This window comes from Paramisgurnus dabryanus, chromosome 18 (assembly GCF_030506205.2).
Source record: "Paramisgurnus dabryanus chromosome 18, PD_genome_1.1, whole genome shotgun sequence".
In the NCBI taxonomy this organism is placed as follows: domain Eukaryota; kingdom Metazoa; phylum Chordata; class Actinopteri; order Cypriniformes; family Cobitidae; genus Paramisgurnus; species Paramisgurnus dabryanus.
The window spans coordinates 5,249,552-5,269,555 of NC_133354.1; the positions used below are offsets into that span (position 1 = coordinate 5,249,552).

Here is a 20,004-nt window from a genome sequence, read left to right on the forward strand (position 1 = left end):
TTATTAGAGGAATACTCATTCTGTCATAGTATTACAGTCTGTTTCTTGGACACTGTAGACAGCAGACAGACCGGATCAGACACACGAGCACTGACACTAAAACTTTAACTGGATAAAGGAAGAGAATGTTAGACAGGAACCTTCAACCCTCAAATCCAATGAAACCCAACCCTTTGACACACTTACTGAACTTTACTGTTAGCGTTTGTGTTTCTGTCTTTGCATGTGCATCTGCTAGCGTGTATTTGCATCACTATGCGAGTGTGCACTCCCCACCCTTCGATTTAATGCAACATCTGCGTTCGTCCCTTTTTGACCCAACAATGGGATGAAAATAACCCAGCATTTTTTAGAGTGTGTGAATATACTGTACATCTGCTTGCATGCATGCATGCATGTTTGTGCATGTAGCCCTGTTATGGTTTAGGGTTTCCCGCCTTCATCCTGAAAGAGCTGGGATTGAATCTAGTATTCCCAGTGACCCCAATAGGGATTAGTGGTATAAAGAGTGTGTGCCTATGTTCGTACATATGTGTGTATATACTGTACGTCTGCTTGCATGCATGCATGTGTGTGTGTGTGTGTGTGTGTGTGCCTGTAGGCTGGTTATGGACTAGGGTTTCCCTCCTTCTTCCTAGGTGAGTTGGGATCAGCACTAGCATTCCCAGTGACCCCATTAGGAATAAGTGGTATAAAGAGTGTGTGCCTATGTTCGTTCATACATGTGTATACGTCTGTTTGCATGCATGCATGTGTTTGCCTGTTGGCTGGTTATGGACTAGGGTTTCCCTCCTTCTTCCTGGGAGAGTTGGGATTAGCTCTAGCATTCCCAGTGACCCCAATAGGGATAAGCAGTATAAAGAGTGTGTGCATATGCTTGTGTGTATATGTCTGCTTGCTTGCTTACATGCATGCATGTGTGTGCAGGTAGCCCTGTAATTGACTAGGGTTTCCCTCCTTCATCCTGGGAGAGCTGGGAGAGGCTCTAGCATTCCCAGTGACCCCAATAGGGATAAGCAATATAAAGAGTATGTGCATATGTTTGTACATATGTGTGTGTGCGCATATATGTCTGCTTGCATGCATGCATGCATGAATGAATGTGTGTGCAGGTAGCCCTGTTATGGACTAGGGTTTCCCTCCTTCATCCTGGGAGAGCTAGGATTGAATCTAGCATTCACAGTTACCCCAATAGGGATAAGTGGTACAAAGAGTGTGTGCACAGGTTTGTACCTGCCTGTGTGTGTGTATATATATGTCCCCTTGCATGCATGCATGTGTGTGTGCATGCAAGTTATGGACTATGGTTTCCCTCCTTCATCCTGGGAGAGCTGGGATTGAATCTAGCATTCCCATTGACCCTAAAAGGGATAAGTGGTACAAAGAGTGTGTGCATATGTTCGAACATACGTGTGAATATATGTCTGCTGGCATGCATGCATGCATGTATGTGCATGCAGCCCTGTTATGGACTAGGGTTTCCCTCCTTCATCGGGGGGGGGGGGGGGGGGGGGGGCAGCTGGGATTGGCTGTAGCATTCCCATTAACCCCAATAGGGATTAGTGGTACAAAGAGTGTGTGCATATGTTTGTACATATGTGTGTGTATATATACGTGTCCTTGCATACATGTGTGTGTATGCAGCCCTGATATGGACAAGGGTTTCCCTCCTTCATCCTGAGAGATTTGGGATTGCTCTAGCATTCCCATTGACCCTAAAAGGGATAAGTGGTATGAAGAGTGTGTGCATATGTTTGTACATACGTGTGTGTATATGCATGTGCTTGCATACTTGTGTGTGCATGTAACCCAGTTATGGACTAGGGTTTCCCTCCTTCATCCTGGGAGGGTTGGGATTGGCTCTAGCATTCCCAGTGACCTCAATAGGGATAAGCAATATAAAGAATGGATGGATCTGTACATGCTTTGATTACATGCATGTCTGCTCGTATTTGCATTATTTGCATATACAGTATGTGCTGTGTCTGCTGTCTACAGTGCACCACCTGAGACACAGTTTTCTCACTAATGAATTACTTATGCGTGCATCTTTGCCACCTTGTCATAATAATGCATGTGGCAAAAAGGCAAATCTAGATTGTATATGTATATGCTTATCCATTCAGCCCTATTCTCATGCCCCATATACACACACACACACATACACACAGCCAACTGTTCCGGCAGGTGGCCCACATCACTAAGCTCCTACAGCAATTATCCGCGTTGAAATCCTGGGGCTGCGACAACAGTCAGCATGGAAGCAAGATCCCTGTCACAGCGTCCACATAGCAGCCTGATAAACCAACCAACTGGAGCATTACATCACTCTTAAACTGGAACTTAAACTACTCGCAATCAGTTAGATGACATCATTAGTGTTCGCTTAATCTCACCCATCTGTTTGTTTTCTGTTGTGAGATGTATATGCCTTCTTACTGTACGTGTGTGAGTTTGAGTTATAGCGGTCTTTAAGAAATGGTGAGGAACACAATGTGAGCTTCATTCAGTTTTACGAGAACATCTAAGAATACAACACTCAAAGGAATACACTGGAAAGTTTAAGTTCTGTTCCAAATTCTAGTGTGCAGACTCCACGTCTCCTGTTTACATCAGTAGCTTCCTTATAAGACAGCATCCAAGCACAAATGGTACATTATAACATACCTAAATTAAAGCTGCAGACTTTTTCATATTTTAGGGGCTGATTTTGATCCATTTCGTTTGTATTTTATGAGGTGCGTCTAATTCGCATTAATTTGTACAACCACATTCACACATTTGTGCTTTCACCCCGTGACGTTGTATGGAGCTAGAAGAGTCTCAATAAAGATAAATGCACACACTACATTCACATATGCACACACAGCATACACAAATGCGCACAAAATTCACAAATGCACACACAAAATTTAAGAAGCACAGAAGATTCACAAATGTACACAAAATTCAGAAATGCACACAAAATTCATAAATACACAACCAATTCAGAAATGCAAACAACATTTACAAATGCACTCAAGATTCACAAATGCACAGGACAAGATTCAGAAATGTATTTCTGATGCACACACAAATATATCTTGATTTACAAACTGTTTTGGTCTGTGAACTCATTTGTGTGTGAATTTTGAGACTCTCCTGACTTGGCTCGACAAACAAATGCCTTTTTTTAAACAGGGAATGATCTGCAACCAATCAGATATCTCCCTTGTTTTAGCCAATCACAAGAACGCACCCCACGTGGGGGATTGTTTACTTATAAGCTAATCACATGACCTTTAAGCTGGTTTGCCAACCGCCAATAAAACCGAAAAAGAAGAAGTAGTTTACACAGCGTGATATGCACGTGGTGCGGGCGCGAGCTAAAGTTAGCGCGGTGAAGTTCTGCCTGTCAGTTGGTTCTTTTCAAACGTTCAACACTGCAAAAAATTCCTTTCTTACTTAGTATTTTTGTCTTGTTTTCAGTAGAAATATCTAAAAATTCTTAAATTAAGATGCTTTTTTGATGAGCAAAATGACATAAGTAAATGAGTCTAGTTTTAAGACCAATTAATATACAATTTAAGTGAAATTGTCCTTAAAACAAGCAAAATGATCTGCCAATGAGGTGAGAAAAAAATTGGAAATATGATCTCTTTTTTCTTAAACACTTAATTCAAGTAAAATTTTCTCACCCCATTGGAAGTCAAAATACCATAAAGGTGCATGATTTTATGTAAATAAATATGAAAAAAGTCTCAGCTGTGTTGGGGCCCTGTCAAGATTCTTTTCCTGGGGCCCAAAATCCTAAGCAGCGCCCCTGATCACAAGATGTAAAACATATTTTGTTGTGTTCCCAGCATTAGGCAAAAATGATATTTACTCACCCTCCTAAATGCATATACAGAGACTTCATTTTTTGTCGCTTCTGTTGCACTTTGTGTGGTTTTGGCTATAAAAGTGCTTGCATGTTTTAGCTCTGTGTCTGTCCTGGTTTGTGCATGCTTGTGTTGTCATTACTTTCATTTTTATTCTGAGTTCAGAAAGATCAGAAATGTGAACAGTAAATAAATTAACTGTAAGTAATCTAACGAGCAGTGAAGACTAAAGTTCAACAATAAACAAGCAGACAGAAATTGGACTGGAGCTCACCTGGTGGTTCAGCACAGGTGCGCGTCGTGATCAAGTGTAAATATAGCCAATGGAAAATTTATTTCACGACTTCTCTGCACAAGACTGCAAAAAGTCATTCTTTAATAAAACTTCCAAAAATGCACACAGACACATTTGTCTTTGCTAAAATAAAGAACTGTGAGGAGAAACTTTCTTGATAAATTCCTCACATTAGCATTCTGGGTTTTTAGATAAACAATATCAGTAATCTCACATCACCTAACATCTGTTATCAGTCACTTTTCTAGTTTTAGATATTACACAATTCAGGGCAGACGGGTTGAATATGAAACTCTACTGTTATGCAGAGAAAGCAATTTTGAGGCAAATCGTATAAAACACAATTATTACAAATTTCTTTACAGTTCAAGCTTAAAATCCTGTAGCCAGTTTTCTCTTCATACTTCATTGTGCCTACTGTTAAGTATGCACACTACAGTATATAATGCACTATGTGTTATATTCCAAACACAGCAGACGTCTCCTATTTCCAGTCTACTATCATTTCTCTTCCTGTTTCTTCTCTCTCTCTCTCTCTCTCTCTCTCTCTCTCTCTCTCTCTCTCTCTCTCTCTCTCTCTCTCTCTCTCTTTCTTTCTCTCTCTGTTCTATTTATAGTGGTGGCTCATTTGTGCGTGTAAATCAGAGAGTGATGTGTAGCGTAAGGGTTTCCACTTTCATACACACCACAACATATGTTCACACACTCACACGTCTTATCATTTCATATGAATTGTGTGTTTTCAAAGACATGCACGTCACATGCTTGTCTGGTGTGTGTCTGTGTGTGTGGTTGTGTTTGTACGAGCTCCCTTTTTCCGCTGAACTAAGCTGTGATTCCCTTATATCATTAGGGAACACTCTCTCGCTTTTCTCTCTCTCTCCTTACTCTCTCTTCTTCGCTCGCTCTCTCCATAACTTTCTTTCTCAATAATAACCAACTCCGAATAAAATTGAGAATAAGGAAACACACAAGCATGCACAAACTGGGACAGACACAGAGCTAAAACATGCAAGCACTTTCATAGCCAAAACCACACTAAAAATGAAGTCTCTGTATATGCATTTAGGAGGGTGAGTAAATATAATTTTTGCCTAATGCTGGGTACACAACAAAATATGTTTTACATCTTGTGATAGACCACAATCATGAGGATAGAAAATCCTAGATTTCACCGTTTTGCTCCTATAGTGTGTGGTGTGCCATGATGTGTCAAATACAGCAAACCACACACAAACAGATTTTCTGTGAACACAAGAAATCTTGCATAATCTCGCGAGACTTCAGAATAAGCATGGCGGACGATATGCAGGAAGAAATTTCAATGTTAGTGATTGGAATGATTTTTTACAGAAAATTCAAGGATAAAAAAGAAAAGAGTTTGGGTAAAGTCGTGGAGACAGACAGCGGGAATATGGTCGGTACAAGTTCACTTTGCATCAACTTCATTTTGACTGCTTCCATCTTCCATCATCTGGCTTTCTGAAGTTTTTGTTTATATCATATATGTGTGTGAACTGTGTATAATAATTATGTATATATAAATATGCACAAATGCATGTATAATTTTAAGAAAAAAGTATTTATATATAATATTAATTAAAATAAATATACAAATGTATATACACATGTAAACATTTCTTAAATGTATACATGCATGTGTGTGCTTTTATCTATACAAGTTATTATTCACAGTTCACACACATATATGGTGTAAACAAAAACTTTTATTCTGCTATAGATTAATCGTGATTAATCGTTATGCATCCCTAGTACTGTACATGCGTTAATGCATTAATATTTACGATTCGCTATTCGGACACTCTTAACACACCTCACACCAAAGGAAAATCTGATAAGATCATCTGTAGAACCATCAAGATAATCGGGACATAGCTGGGATTGTAAGAAGGGGGGAAATTGACCCAAAATCAGCCTGATTATCTCAAGTTGATGTTCTTCAGTAAGTTAACATTACTTCTCTCTCTTTGTTCTGCTTTTATGTAAGTTTGTCATTTTCTTGGAAGGGTAAATGCCAGGGAGGATCCGTCTGTTGTAAAGTGCTGACTGTGCCGGCCTGCCTCCCCTCGTCATGTCTAGAATGTAAAAGGAAAACGTTCGGGCGCTCTGTGGACGGGCCATTAAAGGCCCCATCAATATTAAAGAGCTCGACGTGAAGAACATTCCAGAAGGCGGTCCATTAGCAGAACTTCAGAACAACGGCTCAGCGGTGTGTACGTGCGAGTGTCTGTTAGGTTTTTTAGCCACAGTTTAAGTATAAGTCATAATTATTTGAGTAACGTTACACGTCAAAACATCTTGCAAATTGACAAAAAAAGGCTTTACAAAAATGTATCATAAAATAAAGTGCAAATGACTTAAAACTGTTTTGAAGAGATGAGGAACAGACATTTCATTTTGAGTTCCACCCGGGGGTGAATGAATAAAGACAAAATATACATTTTTGGTAAAACTTTGTGTCTAGGTGAGTGAGTGAGCGAAAGAGAGAGAATAGAGCTTAACATTAAACAGATGATGAACTGTTAAGTGTTTGATAGCTTGTCCATTTCCTGCTCTCCATCCGAGACCAATAACTGTATTTTCCGGTGATTCCCATCATCCTAACTCCATTATTGTAAGACAGAGATCCGTCAGAATCATCTTTAATGAACAATGCTCTCTGTGCGTTTGTGAATCTGCAGTATGTGTGTTTATGCACGACATTGCAGTGTCTGTATAATCTGATTTAAACTAATCAGTGTTGTATTACCTCTTTTCCCCTGACACTAATATTTGTTTAAGCACTTGTTCTCTTTACAGCCTACAACACCAGCCTTGTTTTCACGATTAGGAGATGTGTGCTGTTACTTTTCTGGGAAAGCAGATTAACGTTTTTTTCAAGTTAGATAATAAGAAGAATTAAATAAAACCCTAAACTTACAATATGGAACACTATAAAGAGAGACCTGAGCCTATTTTGGAGTGGAATTTTTGGGTGATAACCATTGTGCACTGTAGCAATAACCTCTGCATACATAAGCAGTCACATTTAACAGCATTTATTCCATATACTGTGTCGCTTGACTCAGTTTGAAGTCGCAACCTAAGGCGTCTCGTACTGTAAACGTGTGACCTCCGTGCCCTTGAGAATGACTCGTTGATGCTGCTATTAATGAGGTGATATTCGACATCCTTCTGGTTTTCAGTTCCTGTGAGCTTTGCTCTGCCAACAAACCCACGTGGGTAAACAACGTCTCTCTCCATGTCTGCTGACCTCGGCATTTCTTTTTCCGCTGTGGTCGGTGACCTGCACAGCAGATCCGCCTCAAATTAACGCTGCTTCAAGACCTCCAACCCCATGATGGGCACCGATTGGCATCATTCTGTGAGCCCTGAATGTTTTGCATTGGCATCGTGGCTGGTGGTTAAAATTTGCTTGAAAAACAAGTCAAAGGCCTGCGCAGAAACACTAGAAACTGACACTCTGTGTATTTGTCTTTCTAATGTGTTGAAATATGCATGTGGGAAAAAAAACACATCTATGATTATAGAAGGAAGAAAAAATTAGCATGTCATTTATATCACCCCTGCATCCTGATTCGCAAAAAGTACGCAGAAAGTCTCGGATCATAGTGCATGGAACATATTTTGGTGTATTTCAGATTTGTTTGATATCAGATTTGTTCAGTTAAAATGTTTAAAAGAAAGTTTCAAGGAATAAGATGCTGCGCCGAAACTAACAATGAATTATAAGATCATGAATTTAGCTACATGCTAATGCTTATATGCACGTGGTACCGCATCAGCATTCTCCAGTACATACTTTTAGTCTGAGGTGTGTTTGAATTGCACACAGCTTCTTAATGTATGTAGACATGATGAATTAAAGCACAAGTTGTAAGTACACTCTCATAATAAAAAATGACCTTATTAAAAAGATTAGCCACAGAGTTAGACCCTTTCCTATCAAACATAAAGCCACGCCTTATATCCAAAACCACGCCCTCTAAATGACATGCAGAAAGCTTCTTTAAAGTTTTTTAAATATTGTGCTATTGACATTGTTTTGTTATTGTTGTTTTTACAGAGCACAGTGCTGTCACAGAGGCGGGTTTGATTTCTCAGGACACCTATGTGAGAGTTTTATAATTGGCATTTCAGAATATCTCTCACAGTTATAGACACGCATTATTAATAGCAACCGATGAAGTCAGTTTATATACACTTAAATCAGTTTAGAGAACTCACCAGTGTGCAGAATCTTTCCGGCGGGTTCCCGCAAGTGACGCCCGACGGCTCGACCTGGATGCGCATGTACTCCTTCACGGACTGGGCTTTGGGTTGGCACGCGTAATGCTCCCACAAGGCGCCGTCGTCCGTGCTCACCAGAGACTTGCACAGGTCGTACTGGCCTTGGGCTCGCGCCAGCACGTGCACCATCAAGAAGAAGAACCCCGCGTCTGCACGCATGGTAGGCGCGCGACCGTGAGAGGATTTCCGAGGGTTCGGAGAAACGGGAGTTAGGTGGGTTCAGTAGGGGGACTTGTTTTCACCGGTGGTCAAGTTAAAACATCCCATAACTTTACCACAGTCATGCTTTGATTTATATTCCAGAGGTATGTCAGGTATCTAGATACAAAAGGGCAAGAAAGGGTTTTTGTTATGAGAAAATCGTAAACCTTTGTGTTGCGCGTCAAGGCAAAGTTCACTTCTGTTCGTTTGGACACCGTCCTGAGGTGATTGGTCGATGATGCAGATGCCTCTTTTCGGACTTAAATCCATAGCAGCTCCTGACAGAGCATACTTGTATACTGGAAGTCTGTGTGGCACACAAAAGTGTGTATTTAGTGTTTTGAAACTTATCAAAAATATTCGCCAAGTTCCTCCTTTCACTCACGCGCTCGCTGTCCGTTGTGCTGAAAGACAACCAGAAATATTTTAGTGCTGAACTTCACTCATCCTTCCTACCCCCCCAGCTCTCTCTCTCTCTCTTTCTCTCACTCTCTCTCTCTCTCTCTCACACACACACACGCGCGCGCGCGCACACACACACACACACAGTTGATGTCAGTCTGTTTTTTCATGCGATGCTTTTTAGTTGACGGTCTAATTTGCCACCACCCCTAAACAGACGTTGGTTGTCATCTTGCGAACAGTTTGGACAGATGGCCGGTCGCGTACAACACGAATCTGGCATGCGGAACATGCGCTGTACACGCGCACACTTCACAGATAAGAACTGTTAAAGCGAGACTTCTAGAGCATGTGCAAATATTGCAAAATTTTCTTTTTGCAAATAGTACTGTGAGAATGTAAAAATCACATTTTATACAGTCTTAATTCTTTACAAAAATGTTTTTTTTTTTCATCACGTCTAAATCACGTCTTAATTCATCATACAATATGTGTTAGTCAACTCAAGAGAAAGATAAAAGACGTATATAACACGTAATAATCAAAACTGTAGTTTCTAATTTCTCGTCAAGCTTAAATGTCAGAGGTGACTGTGGCGCAGAAATGACGTTAAAGTCGTTGGTTTACGTAAAGACGTACGAGAAAGTTCAGATTACTCTTCTATTAAATAATCGTTAAAATGTAGGCTACACACTCTGGATGTAATGTAATGTGAGCGATAAGAGAATAAGTGTGCGTAAAGTTGATAAACTGTAGCAATTTAGGGCGAGAAAACAGTTTGAAATCGCGTTTCCATCTGCAGAGCGCGTGGGGTGTGTCGCGCATCCCACCAGCGCGTCCGGATATACAGTATGCTAAAGATGAGAAACTGCGAGATGATAAAACACAATCCCGGTCCAGCTCGCGAATATCACTCGACAGCGACAATACAAGAGCTGCTTTTACCATTTAACTCAACCAGAAACAACTTTTTAGCCTTTCGAACATAAATCAAAAGTAAAGAAGCCCTGACAGACTCGACAGTGGGTTTGGCCCGGTTTGGTAACAGGAGCTGTTCTTCACGGCTCCTCTCATCCGGGTCGTTGTAGTAGCCTACAGTAGTTGTGATGTACTTACCGTGCGTTTGACGCGCGCTGCTACTGTCCGGTGCTGGTGACACTCATTCGGGTCCGGTAACGTGGCGTAAAGCCATCGCCTCCCGCAGCGAGGATGCGGTTCTTCCGCCTTTCCTTTGATGCTTTATTCCTCCCCGCCGGAGAGTTTTGTAAAGATGCGCACAGGCGAGAGGACAGTGCCCTACTTCCGCGGGAGATGCTTTTAATACCGGAGAGGGGTGCATGTGAAGTATCCAAAAGGGAGAAGATCGACTTGTGTGCGTCCTCTGTACTTTACCGGATCGGATTTGCCCTGTGTGTTCAAGGGCAGCGAGCTTCATGGCATTTATCCCTCCCCTCTCTTCCTCACCTCTCCCTCCCTCTCTCTTTCTCTCTCTCTCTCTAATCCATTTAACCATCACTCTCAATCACTATCTAAGCCTTTATCTATGAGCTTGAGGCAGGCTGGCCCGGCTCTTCTGCTGTCCGGGTCTGAAACGGAGCTGTCCCAGCGGTGCTGAGCGCATAGATACGCCAGGGAATCCGCGTTTTTACGCACGTCTCAACTCGTTGCTTGAGGAAGCGTCCTGCACTTTTGTCCTCTTTTTTGTTGTTATTTTGAATGGGTGTGCCACATTTTTTGGACTTTCATTCAAAAATGCTGACAAGGACAGTGTAACTCCGAATGCAAGGTTAGGTCATAGTTTTGACGCAAAATGATCATAAGCTTATAAAGTTACATATCTAGTGTATACGGTGTGAAAAAAATAAAGCAAAACTTGTTTGGTAAATAGATGTTTTAAGTATAATTTCTTTGTAAAACAAATGAGATTCTCTAATGGCATCTGGCTGTAGACAGGAATAGAGTATAGAGGTAGAGTTATTTCTGTTCTGGGATCAGGTTGGGAAGATTAGATCACTGTTGCACTTTGGTTGAGAGCTTCATGTTACATTTCCAATACACAGTGGCTCAAAAAAGCAATTTGGCCACTGTATGAATGAATTTCATTAGATAATAAACTGTCATTGTAGATACAGCACAACTAGGCCTACACTTTGAAATGCTGACTTTACACATTTCTTTGTAAAAATGACTCAGAAAATATGTCCAACATCCTTTAAGATTTTTAGATACTGTACTACTTGTTTTGATATTTTGTAATTTATCCAATGAATATGTGCCAAAAGGTAGCTTTAAGGCGGAGTGCACAATGTTTGAAAAACGCTTTGGAAAAGGGAGTCGGGCCGACTACCAAAACACTCTGTTATGATTTCAAATATCAACATTGGCTTTCAAACATTGTGCACTCTGCCTTTAAGTGTCCAAATAGTTTACCAGGGGCACTACATGTGTGCAAATATGCAAATACTGTATGTCAGAATTCCCATTAGGGCCAACAGGTGAAGTGATTTATATCAGCTCTTTCATATGCAAAGACCTCACATTTGAATCACAGAGAATACCAGAAAACTCGAAAATACCCCCCTCACTTTATTGGCATGCTTAATAAGGGTCTTTACATTGCCAACGCATAAACAGTCGTCCTTCAGCTGACTGCTATTGTTTTTATCCTCTACCTAAAACTAATCCATACAGAAAACTTTATTAACTTTTTGCATTTGCATTTTAGATACTAATGAAAACATTCACTATGTTTATTAAGGTATTTTTCTCACTGGGGCCGTTAGCTGCTTCTCACAATGCAGCTGATTTCAGGTTTTACTATCATTGTGGGGCATTTGGTTCACATAGCGTAGATGAAACCTGACCCCCGCAGACACACACACGCACACACACACGCAAGCACGCACGCACACACACACGCACACAGTTTTACTATGTTAGTAGAGACATGCAGAGGCGGTCTTAACATATAGGTAGGCGGCTGCTTGGGGCCCCTTACCAGCAGTCATTTTAGGGGGGCCCCCCAACCAACCTAATAAATAAATAAATAAATAAAACCCTTATCATCATAAACACTTCAAAAGCATTGTAAATTGTATTAAAATTCTTAAGAAATGCGTTGAAACTTACGTAGTAGTTAAAATGTCCAGTTTATGTTTATCTGTCACTACAACACATACACCCCCTTCTTTCACAATGAAATGGACTAGTCTGTAACAGTGCACGCTGCGTGGCGTGAAAGATAAACACAAAGTGACAGGAGGACTGGGAAAGTACACGAACAGAGACGAATCAAGACAAATATAAATGCAAAAATGAAAAGATCTTACCCAAGCAGCTCAAATAAATGCTAAATGTTTAATAAAAAAATCCAGGATTTTTACTCTAATTGGCAATGATTCTTTCAAAAACTCAAAACTGATTTGGGGAAACACACATACAATTACTTATTTTCAATATAAAAAGTGATTGTGGACTGGATTTGTTAACCTTTATCACAGTCTTGGGCATGTGAAAGATAAGTAAAAACATTGGCTTTGATGCATTGCTAGTTTTTTGATTACATTTTTTTCTCCCTCATTTACTGGTCGTGGCTGTTTTTGCCCCATTGACTTATTCTCTATTGGTTTGTGTAGTGCTAAACTTTGTGTGTTCTCTGTTTTCCATCTTCATTTTGAAATAAAACAAAACTGTTCGTTCTCTTTTATAGATTGGATAGGGGGACCCCATACATACCTTCGCCTTGGGCCCCCAATTTGCTAAATCCGCCACTGGAGACATGTAATAAACTTCCACTGTTTTTACACCAAACTGAAGACATTATTAATCCTGTAGTGCTAAACGCAATCCTCATAAACATGAGCACTACATTTAAAGTAAAGTCAGTTTTTGACATTTCACTATATTGGAGAGGATGTTGTTAAAGATTTGCATCAAATATATTTTGTGTTTTATTATTTTTGTTAGTTTTTATTTATTTTTCCTTTGGTTAAGTTTGAAGTCATTTGTGAGATGTATTTTAAGATTAATTCAGGTATATTTTAACTTGCATTGAAAAGTTGTAATTCGTCACTTTATTAATTCATAAAGTATGTGCGATGTTTAAAGGAGAAAGAAAGCAACCTGGCGTGATTTTGTGCTTCAAACTTTCTACATTGACAGTGCGGATCAGATCGATAGTTTGTCCTTGCTGTCTCTTACCGGCAAGATTTCTGCATCTGTCTCTCTCTCTTTCTGTCTCTCTTTTTCTACCCTTATCCCTATCTCAGCGCTGACTTGACTTTTATCCACCATCTCTATTAAGTCTCCAAAATCGAATGATAAAAATGTTGCTATGGATTCGAAAACTTCCATTATTTATTAATACCATCGTTCCATCATCCAAGTGGAAAACTATGTAATTTACAAATGATTTTGCAAAGTCCCTCATCACCACTCCATTATCAGCAGCCGTCTGCCAAACTTTACATGGATTTACTTTGTGTTTGATACATCTGCTCTGTGATTCAGAGGTGCTTGTAATCCATTGGCACCTGTCATCATGTTGACATATCTTCTTGTGATGAGCTAAAGATTATAGGAGATATAAGAAAAGTTAAACGAGAGCCACACATTTTTTCCCAGATAAAACTTCTAATCTCATTACCTATAAGAATGAAAATAATCCACAAGTGAAGATTTGCACTTGTTGTGTAGAAATATACTTTAAGGTTTTGTTTTTATTTGTAAAATAAAGTATAATTTTGCTAGTAAAAAACTGATTATGCAATGATGTGGTAGTGCCACCTGTTGTCATCTCTCTCTTTCTCTCTCTCTTTCACGATGAAGCAAGTGAAGAGAAAATTTGGCACATTTTTGATTTTGGAGCTCTCGAAATAAGAGAGAATAAAATCCTCCCCTGCATTGGCGTCTCTGTATGTTTGTCTGTGGTGTGGGAGGCGGCTGAGGTCATTTACAGACGTACTGTTCAGCCAGACGCTGCCTGTATCAGATCTTATGGTTGGCGTCATTCACACGCCTACATCACAAACACTCATGCACCAACCAAAAAAACAGACCAGACTATGGGTTTAGGAGGAAATGACACTTAAGTCACGATTTTGCATTAATCTGGTCTATAACTGCACCGTTGTTTGGCATGAAGGCACGTCCTGACAGACATGTTGTACATTGGGATCCTAGAGTAACATCAATGCATTTAAAAAGGTAAAAAAAATAATTAAAAGGAAAAACAATGGTGCTTAGTAAAGATGTTGTTGTCCGATGGGCTGAAAGCCCCTTAGGAGGATTTAAAGTAAGAATTTCGTTTCATTAAATGAATTGAGTTTAGATGATATGAGGTTTGAAGACTCGGGCTGTTCAATAAGATATTTGTAGTTTTTCATAAGGTTACGCAAGCCTTGTGTGAGATCTATAAAGCTTGGGTGCAGTACGTTTGATGCAGTGATATTAATAACTCTCAGTCAAAACTCCCAAAGTGTTCAGCGGGGTTGCTATAGGTGCTTATTATGGGGTTCAGGGTGGTTGCAAGGGTTTTTGAATGGTTGAGATAGATAGATCTGTCTGTCTGTCTGTCTAATCTTATGGATTTTTTATGTTGTCCTAGCAAACATAACCGTCCCTATGATCGACTACAATTCAATTTCTCGCAAAGAGTGAAAGATTGATCTAGAAGTTTGGCTGTATGTGTGTGTGGTCTCTTTGGCAGACCTTCATGATGGTATACCCTTCACAAACACACCCTACTGTGGCCTAGCTCTGTTCATCTCTCTCTGTCTTTCTCTCTCTCTCTCACACACAAACAGCAAATAAATTAGGAGACATAAAGAGAGAAAGGAGGGAAGTACAGTATAATGCAGTATGCATCAGTATTTTGTGCAGGTTTGAGTCTTGGGATTTAGTGCGTGACCTGCAACGTGTTTCCCGAACTTCCAGGACTCCCAGCTCAACCTTGGAGTGATACACACACACACACACACACACACACACATATGCACACGCACACACACACACACACACGCACACACATCTGTGGTCTGGACTGCAGTTGTAGATTCCTTTAAGTGTTGAGTCAGGATGTGAGGCAGCTTTTAACAAACATCTTGACATTGACGTGCTGCATCTGTACTGCAGCGTAGTGCATTTTTACACAAGCCAACAAGAATGAGACAAAATATGCAAATAGTTCGATTTTGTATATATTTACTGAAGACAATGTGAGTGCATTTCCTTTGCATCCAAACAAATGCCTTTATTGCCATTTCTGTTTAGTAATAATCATTTTGTATATCCCAGCTTCTGTGATTTCTGTGTCTTGTAAAGTCGCTTTGAAATAATTTGATGCTGTGATGGTGTTGCCTGCACATGTATGCTGTTTCTGTGATGGGTGATGCGGTTGTTACTCGGGTCCCTCCTTCAAAGTCTGTAGGATTTTTCCCCCAAGATCCATACTTCTGTTTAAATTTTAAAGAGCTCGAGGCGTTGTAAACTAATGACCACGTCGGCAGATTTTAGCCTCTATTAGTCCGTAAGGATGACATCATCAGACACAAGAGCTGATCCGCTCATTTTTGGTCCATAAGAAATGTTTTCTTTTAAATTCCAATGTCAATATTTATGGGTCGTAAAGGCATTTTACTAATATCCTTACTGAGCGTTTTATCTTTTTTTAATGGCTTTCGGTCTGACCCAAGAAAACTCATAAGATTTTAAGGTTCAATACAGATACATTAGATGATGTATTATTTATAGTCTTCGGTGAAGTTGTTATAGTGCAGACTAAAGAATGGATTTTTTTAGGCAGGAGAAGGTAATTATACTGTGATTGGCTGTTGTCAAAATCTTTTCATAGAAAGTCTTGTACCTCCACTTAGATTACCATGGTTACCATATTAAACAGGCTTATGATGGGATGTATACTACTGTGATATTGATCTGTGGCCAAAGTCTCAAAGCATTATTTGATTAAAAAAAAATGTATTCAGTGTTGGGTGTAACTAGTTACCAGTGTTGAGGAAAGTTACTTTTAAAAGTAATAAATTACAATTTTAAGGTACTCCCCCAAAAATTAACTAATTGCGTTATTTAGTTACTTCTCATGGAAAGTAATACTTAAGTTATTTTTGCGTTACTTTTGCATTTTTCTTACTTGGCTGAGGCTCGATCTCTTTTAGGCCTTGCAGGTGTTTTTTTACTGAGAAGTTCTGCATATTTCCATCACAAAAATGTCGAGCTCTGGCCTGTCATCTCCATTTCTGACTCAAACTGTTTCCGCTCAAGTGTGCACGCAACGCATAGAGTGCGTAATTCAACGTTTAGTTTACGTTTAGTTTAAAGGTGCAGTGTGTAACATTTAGAAGGATCTCTTGACAGAAATGCAAAATAATACACAGAAATATTATCAGGGGTGTATAAAGACCTTTTTATAATGAACCGTTATGTTTTATTACTGTAGAATGAGACGTTTTTATCTACATACACCGAGGGTCCCCTACATGAAAGTTGCCATTTTGTGCCGCCATGTTTCTACAAAAGCCCTTAAGGGACACACTTTTTTTATTAAGTTGTCTCCAACACCGACATTTTTTTCCGGTGGTGGCTACCGTAGCTTCTCTATGCGTTTCAAAAGCTAAGGGTGAGCAGTGGACTGAGCCGTTGGTTGCAATATGCAACCTTACCACTAGATGCCGCTAAAATTTACACACTGCACCTTTAATTCAGTACATAATTTTCAAATTATAATAAGTCAAATTAATTAAACTAAAAAGTAACTTGCATTACTTTTTTATAAGAGTAACATTCCAATATTAAACTTAACAACTTTACTAAGTATTAATAAGCAGTAATTAAGAGTATATTAAGGCAAAATTAGTTAATAGTTAATTAATAGTGAGAATTGGACTGAATTGAATTGAATTGGACCCCAAAAAGTGTGACCAGAATAATTTATGTACTATTATATGATTAATTTGAGCCATTTCATGCCTATCTTTGTATCATTTACTAAATAAGATTTAGAAAGTAATTAGTAATACTTAGTAATTAATTAGTAATTAAATGCTTTTGCAGATAATAATTTGTACAGTAATCTAATTATTTGATTGAAGATGTAGTTAGCAATTTGTAATAAATCAAAATTTTTGAATAACTGAATGACACAGTTTGAATTACAGTTTAAATGTACAAATGCATATAAATGCCGAATGATACTTTAAATTGATAAATAAATTGTTTGGTACGGACAAACATGTGTAATTTAAGATGCATATTTAATTACAGACTATTATTGTACATTTACATAAAAGGAGAAAGTAAACGAGAGAGAGGAAAGAGTTTGGGGATGTGCCCAGAAAATAATTACAACACAAAACGTTTTGTTTTCTAATAAACATTGCAATGAAACAAATTACATCTTTCTGTTCTTAGTATTGTCATTGAATTATCCAACTTAAAACAATACAAACTCTGGAATACAAATACAGTTTGTAAAAATTGATTACAAACCATTAAAAGAAGATGACCTGATACAGATGTGTGTTGTTTGTTACAGTTAACTTGGTCAATGAATAGTCCATGACCCATACTCTCTCTCTTTCTCTCCCTTTCTCTCCACATCCAAATCTTCCACTTGGATGAATTCGGTGGAGGTAATCGCCATGACGACCTTGTGTCTCACCAATCGATTTGGACGTTTAGAGGTGCCTTTCAAACAACTCCTGTGTTGGTGTGTGTATGAGTGTGCATAAATATGTGTTTTGTTTAATTATGTGCATGTGTTTGCATTGTTTATGGGCTCTTTGTGTTTGTTTAGTTTATGTGTCTCTAGGGTTGTGCTCGCAAGCTTGTGTTAGTTTTTGCTTACTCAGAGAGACATAAAACGATCAGGGCCTGTGTTCTTATGATTGATTGTTTGTGTTCCCCAGACCCCGGACCACAGACCCTCCACTGTACATTCAGTTTTGATTAATTTATTATTTAATTATTGGCCTGCATCAGTAAAGCATTCAGGAAACCTGCAATATGATTCACAGATTCTCTGTGGTATTTAATACTAGTACTTTTTTAACATTTGGTAGACACTTTTAATCAAAGTGATTTAGATTTGATAAGTTTGTGTATGTTTCCTAATATTTGAACTCAAAACCTTTGTGTTGCTTGTGTTCTTCTACCAGCTGAGTTACAGTACAATCACATATACATAAAAATATATAACCCATGACACTATAATCGTCCACATTATTTACATTCAATATTATTAAACATTTTTTTACATGACATCCAAACCTGAATTCTAACCCCAACCCCAAGCGGCCATGGTTTAAAAATTTACATGGAGAAACCTTAAATGACACCCTAAACCAAATCGCAAATCTAACCCCAACCCTTCAATGGTTTAAAAAACAGAAGAAAAAAAAATACATAAAACGACATGAAAAGATGCGCCGTATAAGTGAAAAGGAAGGACTGACGTCATATGCAAGCAAAATTGGAATTTGACATATGTAATGCACAACTTTTCACACTGCATGCTATTTATATGAACTGAATGAGTATGGATTGAGAAATACGGGTGAAGGTTGTAAGGTAACCTCACTATACTATGAATTATGTGACTCTTAGTTCTCTATCATACATCCAGCGCAATGCATGACGCAAGTGTCTTTTGTTAGTTTCAACCCGGCGCAATTATCATTTTCACGGTTAGCGCCACGTTGTTTAAATAGCAAATGCATTTGCGCCCAATTTTGTGCCCATGGGCGTTCTGGTCTGAAAACTAGGTGTGTTCAGGCGCGTTGCTATTTTGAGGCAACTAAAATAGACCATATTGCGCCATTGACTTTAAACTTTAGACCAGGTTTTAGTTGGTCAATAGCGTTATTGACCAACTAAAACCTGGTCTAAAGTTTAAATTCAATGGCGCAATATGTTTTTTGTTATTTAAAGATTGCGTTAGTAATATGCGCCTATAAACGGGACTGGTTTGCTTATCACATACATGAATGCGCAGCAGCACAAACACGCTTTTAAATATGAAAGATTAAAGGATTAAAATGTAAAAGATTATTTTTGAGTCTCTTAGACATAAATGAGGACTAATTATGAGACGTTAGAAGGCACAAAGAGCTGCTTCACCTGTAGCCTGGTAAGTAAATAAATGCTTTGCTTTGAACAAATGCATCTGTTTTAAATGTTTTTTAAATGCTTCCCCACGGATTTATTGTATATGATGACTCTGTACCTGTGGATATGGTGAGATGAGAAACATTTTTAAGTAATGCTTTTTAAAAATCCCATGGTGCTGTTCGAGTGCTGAAACGCTTCGGCTCTCTGCACGTTTGTAAATTCTTTATCTCTTGTTTGTTACAAATAAAGTATTTTTACAGTACAAACCTTTTCTTGCATATTTGCTCATTTTTTTATGAGATTACAATTATTATGTAAGATATCAATACATTTACAGCAATTAAAAGCCTGCTGTATTTACTTCTATGACTGAAAGAAAACGTTTTATTTTTTATTTTAATAAAAATGAAAACAACACATATGTTTTAACATTATTCTTAAACTGGTGGTCTTCTTCCTGCGTTTAGTTTTTCAGTTTACAAAGTCTGTCATCTAAATAGGGATTAGACATAGCACCAGCACAACTGGCTTTTAAAGGGGATGAGAGATAAGACTCTCATTGGTTTATTGCACATTACGCCCAAAACACACCCATTACTCATTAGGAGAATAGGAACAACCCTTTTCGACCGTGCACCCGGCGGGCTCTCCTGATTTTGCCAAGTGGTTGATGTCCTCAGGGCAACATTATGGCGACCCTGGGACAACATTTCAATCAACCAATCAGATTTCAGGAATAAGTTTACAGATTGTTTTAAATTTAAGCTTACAACCAGGATTAGCTGTTTCTAGACCACTGTTATTCACTTATCA

General features: G+C 38.8%; 1 protein-coding gene across 1 annotated transcript in view; it reads right to left on the reverse strand.

Moving 5' to 3' along the window:
* Positions 1 to 10,501, reverse strand: part of ntng2b (netrin g2b) — a 78,013-nt gene extending 67,512 nt beyond the window's left edge. Inside the window, exons 1-2 of the mRNA XM_065243763.2 lie at positions 10,186 to 10,501; positions 8,404 to 9,071 (exon numbers count right to left, since the gene is read on the reverse strand). Of these exons, the coding sequence (XP_065099835.1) occupies positions 8,404 to 8,625 (222 nt within the window). The 5' untranslated portion in view covers positions 8,626 to 9,071; positions 10,186 to 10,501. The remainder of the gene's footprint in view (positions 1 to 8,403; positions 9,072 to 10,185) is intronic.
* Between the last annotated feature and the right edge of the window lie 9,503 nt (positions 10,502 to 20,004).